The sequence below is a fragment of the Oncorhynchus gorbuscha genome, linkage group LG04, assembly GCF_021184085.1.
Source record: "Oncorhynchus gorbuscha isolate QuinsamMale2020 ecotype Even-year linkage group LG04, OgorEven_v1.0, whole genome shotgun sequence".
Classification (NCBI taxonomy): Eukaryota; Metazoa; Chordata; class Actinopteri; order Salmoniformes; family Salmonidae; genus Oncorhynchus; species Oncorhynchus gorbuscha.
The window spans coordinates 51,759,273-51,767,450 of NC_060176.1; the positions used below are offsets into that span (position 1 = coordinate 51,759,273).

An 8,178-nucleotide genomic window follows, 5' to 3' on the forward strand; every position below is an offset into this window, starting at 1 on the left:
CCTGAGATGGAAATGCGGTCGCCTAGGAAGGAGACGGACTGTTGGGAGAACAGGCATTTCTCAGCCTTGACGTACAGGTCATGCTCCAACAGACGACCAAGCACCCTGCGCACCAGGGACACATGCTCGGCGCCTGTAGCGGAGTATATCAGGATGTCATCAATATACACCACTACACCCTGTCCATCTACAAAGGCTTGGAAGACTGATGGAGCATTCATCAACTCTTATGGCATGACGAGGTCCTTATAATACCCTGAGGTAGTACTAAAAGCCCTCGTCTCCCTCCCGGATAGGCACCAGGTTGTATGCACTCCTGAGATCTAGTTTGGTGAAGAAGCGCGCCTCTGCATTGACAATCCTGTGGCTATAAGAGGTAGCGGGTGACTGTACCTCACAGTGATCTGATTTAGACCTCGATAGTCAATACACGGGCGCCGACCTCCCTTCTTCTTCACAAAAAAGAAACTCAAGGAGGCGGGTGAAGTGGAGGAGCGAACGTACCCCTGATGCAGGGAATCTGAGAATTAATTAGGGAAATGAAGACCAGGTGTGAAGGAAAACAAGACAAAACAAATGGAGAATGAAAAGTGGATCGGTGATGGCTCGAAGACCGGTGACGCCGACCACCGAACGCCACCCGAACAAGGAGAGGAACCGACTTCGGTGGAAGTCGTGACAATTATTGTCACCCATCAGACTATTCTTGATTTAATCTTGTCTTTACATATACTAAATAATATATGTGTGACATTTGTCTTGATTTAGAATTTACCATTATCATGCACCTGTATCGAAACAGGGGCAGCGGGGGGAAAAATACATGTCATCTATACACTTAAATAGCGAATGGAGGACACTTTCCCCGTGGTTTATTTTGATGCCAGACAGGTAGGCTATACTCCTGTTGTAAATATAAGCAATGTGCTTAATATTAGGAAAGTTGATAAATAAATATAGAAAGCTGATGGGATCCTCCTCTTTTTATTAGCAGCTGTCACTCTGTTTTCTCCTCACGACTTCCATTCCTCATTTTCAGGTAGTGTGTGAAAGTGTGAGCTTGTGTGTGTATTTGTCTTGACTGAGAGCTCATGTGCTCTCAGTCAAGGTTCTCGAATTGGAAAACACTGCCCTAATGGTTCTCGGGTTTGGGAAACACTGCCCTAATGGTTCTCGGGTTTGGGAAACACTGCCCTAATGGTTCTCGGGTTTGGGAAACACTGCCCTAATGGTTCTCTGGTTTGGGAAACACTGCCCTAATGATTCTCGGGTTTGGGAAACACTGCCCTAATGGTTCTCGGGTTTGGGAAACACTGCCCTAATGGTTCTCGGGTTTGGGAAACCCTGCCCTAATGGTTCTCGGGTTTGGGAAACCCTGCCCTAATGGTTCTCGGGTTTGGGAAACCCTGCCCTAATGGTTCTCGGGTTTGGGAAACACTGCCCTAATGGTTCTCGGGTTTGGGAAACACTGCCCTAATGGTTCTCGGAAAACACTGCACCAACCTGACAATGAGGAATGGAAGTCTTGAGGACAGCATCCCCTCCACTCTGTGATAGTGAGTATATTAATCAGTAATATATTTGGAGGGAGTGAGTGTCTGAGTGAATGCAGAGCTGAACAATGGCCATTCATACATGCAGCCTGAAAGGAGCTCAGGCCCTGGATCCACAATAATAGCCAAGAGAAGTCAAAAGCATGGCTCCATCCCACCTACCCCCACTCACACGGTCACACACACACACAGCATTCCTCTGATGATGTGGGTTAGTTGGTGTTTGGCTGGTGGGTTAGGGATTAGGATGGGGGTTATTAACATTGGTTAGTCTTATGGCACCTTTTACTATGAGAAGCTTGAGCACATTTCATGGACAGAGGGACCCAGTTAGGGGTGGGACTGTTCTGTCCACTAGGATTCCTGCTGCCAACGGCCCTGGTATGTTTAGGGTGTGACCCAGATCCTGTGTGGCTGTAAGAGAGGAGAGAGGGGCTCCACAGTGACCCTCTATAGAGCCCTGTAAAGTCTGTTTGACCACTCTGGGATTAGGCAGCTGCTGAGGAGAGGTGAGAGGGCTGGGGGGAAGGGGGGGCACATACCAACAGCAGGCCTCAGTGTATATGCGTGTGAGGGGGCCCCCTAGCTAATTAGCAGAGCTCGTGACAAAAGGTAGAGCGCTCCAGAGGAGAACCCCTGGGGAGGCCTCCATACGAGAGAGGGGAAGAAAGAGGAGCGGGGAGGAGGAGAGAAAAAGGGGGAGTTGAGTTAAGGGGAAGTGCAGTCTTTATCCTCTCATTTAAAAAAGTATTGAGTGGAGTTGCGTTTGGAGTAGTTTCCCACTGCTTGCTGCGCTCTCCGTGGAACATGGTTTGAACTAGACTGAGCGTGTGTGCAGGAAGACTGAGATTGAAGAGGATGAGCCAAGTTTGGGGTTCTCCATACGATAATACGATGTCACACCTTCTGTCCCCAAGTGACGTCGGTACCAGCCTCAAGGACTGTGAGTAGCTATCCATACATAGAGACACACACATGGAGACACACAAATGCACATCATTCTCAGACATCTGGGCTTGAGCATCTAACTGGGATGTCACCTGCAGTTGAATCAATGTGAGGGCCATACTCAGACCATGCTTTTGGTATTACATATGGCTGTTTTATATAGGCATTTATTGCATATGGCTGCTTTATATAGGCATGTGTTGCATTTAGTTACTCAAAACACACTGACATAGGGCTTGGGAAATCTTCAGTGAATTGCTTTTTATCAATAAGCAGAGTTGAAAACGCTGATTCATTAGATGCTTGTTTTCCCAGATAGAACATTCAGGTGCCTCTGTTTACTGCATCAGCCATAAATGCACATAGTAAAAAAACATTACATTGGTTCTGATGCAAATACTTTTGATTTGATTTGATGTAAGCAGTGTTGCGTGGAGATGTCCCACTGTGTCGATCTACAGTAGGCATAATCGCCTTCAAATGCATTTGATTTTAATGAAACCTTTACACTCAAAGGTAAGCTTGCTTTCGTTCATCAGGCTGCAGGGCTAGCCTGCCATGACCTGAAGCCATCTCAGCCATCTCTGTAGGGAGGTTTAGAGTTGAGTGGTTGGGTGGTGTCCCCTTTTCCTAAATCAGCTCGAACCTAACTCAGCCTGGGAATGTTCAGTTACAGAAACAGGTTATTTCCACAAACATACACACACACATGCACGCACTCTCTCTCTCTCTCTCTCTCTCTCTCTCTCTCTCTCTCTCTCTCTCTCTCTCTCTCTCTCTCTCTCTCTCTCTCTCTCTCTCTCTCTCTCTCTCTCTCTCTCTCTCTCTCTCTCTCTCTCTCTCTCTCTCTCTCTCTCTCTCTCTCTCTCTCTCTCTCTCTCTCTCTCTCTCTCTCTCACACACACACACACACACACACGCAGTGAAGGAATAGGTGTATAACTGTGGCCAACACTATAGACGGACAGTAGATATCAGAAGTTAAACAACGTTTTAATGGGCTGTCTCTGCATTAATTAAGATAAATATATCTACAGTCCATTCCAACAGTGTCCGCCTCATACCCTTATTAAGTCAGATAGAGGGTCTGTAGAGTAGCTTTGTGGTGCTGAGTATATTGAAACTCTAAATCACCCTGGCCTCTCTTCATTCCTCATTGTGTTTCTACCACAGGCACAGGACATCTCTGAAACTGTATGGCTTGTTCTAAAGCCCTGAGGACTTTTTTCAGATGTATTTTGACATGTCAATCATCAGGCCTATATGCAGACTTTCATTATTGCGTGTGTGTGTGCGTGTGTGTGTGTCCTTAGTGAACATTGTGGCCATGTTGCATAACTTTTGGGAGCAGAAGCAGGTGGAACATGTCAAGGGGTCCGACAGCCAATCAGAGGACTCGGTGAAAGGCTCTGCCAGCCAATCAGAGGGCTTATTGTTGTATGAGTCTGCCCCTTCCCCAAGACCCCCTTACATCTACTACGTCACTCTGCCTGGAGGAAGCTGCTTTGGAAACTATAAGGTGACTGCCATCATAACCATCACAACCACAGCTACCTAACCCACCTAAACCAGCACTACTCACAAAATATGTATTTATCTAACTAGGCAAGTCAGTTAAGAACAAATTCTTATTTACAATGACAGCCTACTGGGAAACAGTGGGTTAACTGCCTTGTTCAGGGGCAGAACGACAGATTTTTTACCTTGTCAGCTTGGGGACTCGATCTAGCAACCTTTTGGTTACTGGCCCAACGCTCTAACCACTAGGTTACCTGCCACCCCTCACCTCATTACCAAATTCCACTGTTGTGGAAAGCTAGGGTTGTTGCGGACAAGGTTATTGGTGGGGTAGGGTAGGTAGTTAGGGTTGGTGGTAAGGGTTGAGGAGAGGAGGGAGGAGGGGGTAAGAGTTGGGGGCCAGGTGGTTATTTTCCATATCCCAATGACAGGAGCCCACCGTGGAGTAGAGACAGAGTTTCCATAGCGCAGCCAAAGACCACCACTGAACAGCTTTAACGGTGCTCTGTCATTAGTGTGAGTGAGAAAAATACCTGTCTGGACAGGAGTGCTGCTCAGCCTTGCTGTGGGTGTGAATGGTGTGTGGAGGGCCTCATTACTGCACAGCCCCTAAAGAGAGATCCTTCATCTATACCCGTCAGACCCTGGGCAGTACACACACACAGGCTCTCAACCTGCTTTGATGATTTTATTCAGCTGGAATCCCGTGATACTTTTCAAAGGGCTCATTGTGGCTCACACAGCCTCCCAGAGGTCGAGGCCCCAAATGCCTTGTGGTTGGTTCAGAGCTGCCTGTGATGTTATATTCTGACTCCACATTTGATTTCTAATCCCATGATTTGTTCTTCATAAACTCTCACATGTTGAAGAAAGTCATGAAACGAACCCAAGCAGAGGCCTTTTCTAGATGACCTTTAGTTCTGTTCCAGTCAATCATATTCATGCAAAAAGTCATCTCTCGTCGGCAGACTACATAAACATAAACGGTACCGTAAATCTGTCCTGATACAACGGGATGCGTGAGATAACGAGCAGCATTAGTTCTGGTGCTTTGGACTAATCATGATTTCACAAGTGTTAGTATCTTTTGATTTTCGGAAGGGGTGGGGGGACATTTGGCCCATAGATTTGTCCCATATTTTGTAAAGAGAGAGGGTGGAGCTCTTCATTCCGTTTTCGATCCTCGTTCTACTTCTTCTCCGAACACATATGGACCCAGAACAATCCAGCATTTGACCAATTACACGGGACTTTGGTTCTGGGTTAACCGAGATTATGCAAACAGTGATCATCTCAAACCAACAACACTGCAAATATAATTTACATAGTGGGACTTATGTCTCCCTCTTTTCTCTCCACTTCCTCTCTCTGCCAACCTCCCACCTCTTTCTGACTCTCTGTAGGAGTGTGAGACCCAGGCGGAAGCTCGTAGGGATGCGGCACGTGTCGCTCTGATGAACTCTCTAGTGAACGAGCTGCCGTCTAGACGAATCACTCCTCTGTTCATCACACACAGCCTGCAGGAGGCTGCTTCAGCCAGCACCGTGAGTCTAGCACAAGACTAACTCTGGCACAGGACTAACTCTGGCACAGGACTTACTCTGGCACAGGACTAACTCTGGCACAAGACTAACTCTGGCACAGGACTTATTCTGGCACAGGACTAACTCTGGCACAGGACTACCTCTGGCACAGGACTAACTCTGGCACAGGACTTACTCTAACACAGGACTATCTCTGGAACAGGACTTACTCTAGCAAAGGACTAACTCTGACACAGGACTAACTCTGACACAGGACTTACTCTGGCATAGGACTAACTCTAACACAGGACTAACTCTAGCATAATACTTACTCTAACACAGGACTAACTCTGGCACAGGACTTACTCTGGCACAGGACTAACTCTGGCACAGGACTATTCTGGCACAGGACTTACTCTGGCACAGGACTATTCTGGCACAAGACTAACTCTGGCACAGGACTATTCTGGCACAGGACTTACTCTGGCACAGGACTAACTCTGACACAGGACTATTCTGGCACAGGACTTACTCTGGCACAGGACTATTCTGGCACAGGACTAACTCTGGCACAGGACTATTCTGGCACAGGACTTACTCTGGCACAGGACTATGCTGGCACAGGACTTACTCTAGCACAGGACTAACTCTAATTCACCACTAGGCATCAGCATGGCAGCATGGATACGATAGGATATCCTGAGTTATTGGTCATGAAAAGCTCTCTTCTATTGGCTGATATCATACGTGTCAGTGTTCAAGTGTTGTGTTACTGTACGTTCCATCCAGGTCTCTGTGGAGGATGCCTGTGATCCTAGCACCAGTTTGGGAGCCTATTGTCTCCTGCTCCAGTCATACACTGGCAGAACCATGTTGGAGTTCCAGGTAAGGACAGGATTATAATAGGAATTTGTTATAGGTTAATTACTGTATGTTATAATATATGTTTAATAATATATGTTATTCTCTCTTGCACTGCAAACATGACCTCATACGGACTATTTTTTACTTTTTGCTGAAACTATTCTTTGATCTCCACCACCTGTTCTAAGCACTGGCACTACTTCCGTCTGTTTCTGAACGTTACCCTTATCATTTTATAACATTGTCTATGGATACATGGCAGCCGTCCAGCCAGACCGTATGCTCTCAATCACAACTTCAGCAGACAGGCTTGGAACATAAAGGTCTAACGTAACTTTTCAAACAATCACACACAGTTTGGTTAGGGATTAGAAAAATATTCGGATCATCTATCATCCCTGTCCTGCGTAATTACACAATTCATACTTGTCAAGTTTCATTGATCTCTCTCTCTCTCTCTCTCTCTCTCTCTCTCTCTCTCTCTCTCTCTCTCTCTCTCTCTCTCTCTCTCTCTCTCTCTCTCTCTCTCTCTCTCTCTCTCTCTCTCTCTCTCTCTCTCTCTCTCTCTCTCTCTCTCTGTAGGAGGGGATGACAGTGTTTCAGTTGTTACACTGGAACGGGACGTTGAAGATTCTAAGGGAAAGACAGTGTTCCCGCCAGGCAAGTCACTCATCTGGATATTCAATTATATAATTGATCCTATAATCTTCTACTCCAAGGGTGGCCAATCTTTGATTTGAATCGGGTGTATTACTGCTTGGCTGTAACAAAAGTCTGCACCCACACTGGCCCTCTGCGGACAAGATGGATACACCCCTGCTATTCTCACATCAGAAAGGGAAAGGGGGATACCTAGTCAGCTATACATCTGAATGCCTTCAACTGAAATGTGTCTTCTGCATTTAACCCAAGGGTGCTACATCAAGCGCACTTCCTGATTGGTTATTACTCTTTGCCCCCACAGAATGTGATTGGTTATTACTTGCAGCGGGGACTGGATGCCAGCATGCGCAGCAGCATGGCTCTGGATTGGCTGGGCAGGGAGCGGCAGACGCCAAGGCAGCTGAGGATGGAGCTACGAGCAGCACAGAGGGAACTGGACGTGGCTAGGCGTCATGGCAATGAACTCCGCTTCTACAAGGAGAAAACAGAGATCCTTAGCCTGGCACTGAGTCAAGAATTCACACACCAACCACACACAGATATACATGGACCACACACAGATTCACAAGAATCGCCTGAACCACACACACACCACCAATGAGTCGAACATACACACACAAACTACATGAACCACCTGAACCACACATAAACTATGAACCATCATCTATCCAGACACAGCATCTGATCCACACATTAAACCCTGAACCACCATACTTACACTCAGCTGAATTAGATGAGAACAACAGATGCAGTGTTCATGTACTAGTTGGAAGTAGAAAACTCATCCCAACTAGCATGTAAACAGTGGCAAGAGAAAAGAGATGCTTCATCAAGAGAGATTGAGCAGGTGACTAGGTCAAAGGTCACCATTTACACTGCCAGGCTACCTTCTGTCAAATTCAAGACACAGCTGAGACAGCTGACTGCTGTGTCTTCAATGAGTTTTAAAAGGGAATGTGAAATATTTGTGTACATTTTAAATAAATACTGTGTCTGTCTGCTATATAATTATATAAAATATTTCCAACTAGTTTTCATTGGAAGGCAGATAAAGGGTTTTTTATAAAAATAAAAGCAATCACTTGTGCGTGTGAAAACACCAAATCCTA

At 46.3% G+C, this 8,178-nt stretch overlaps 1 protein-coding gene across 1 annotated transcript; it reads left to right on the forward strand.

Annotated features, from left to right (window-relative positions):
* Nucleotides 1–2,152: 2,152 nt before the first annotated feature.
* On the forward strand, nt 2,153–8,178 carry LOC124033278 (protein limb expression 1 homolog). The gene is made up of 6 exons (XM_046345262.1): nt 2,153–2,496; nt 3,815–4,020; nt 5,423–5,563; nt 6,332–6,427; nt 6,989–7,066; nt 7,371–8,178. The coding sequence occupies exons 1-6, from the start codon at nt 2,412–2,414 to the stop codon at nt 7,668–7,670; spliced, it is 906 nt and encodes a 301-aa protein (XP_046201218.1). The 5' UTR covers nt 2,153–2,411; the 3' UTR covers nt 7,671–8,178.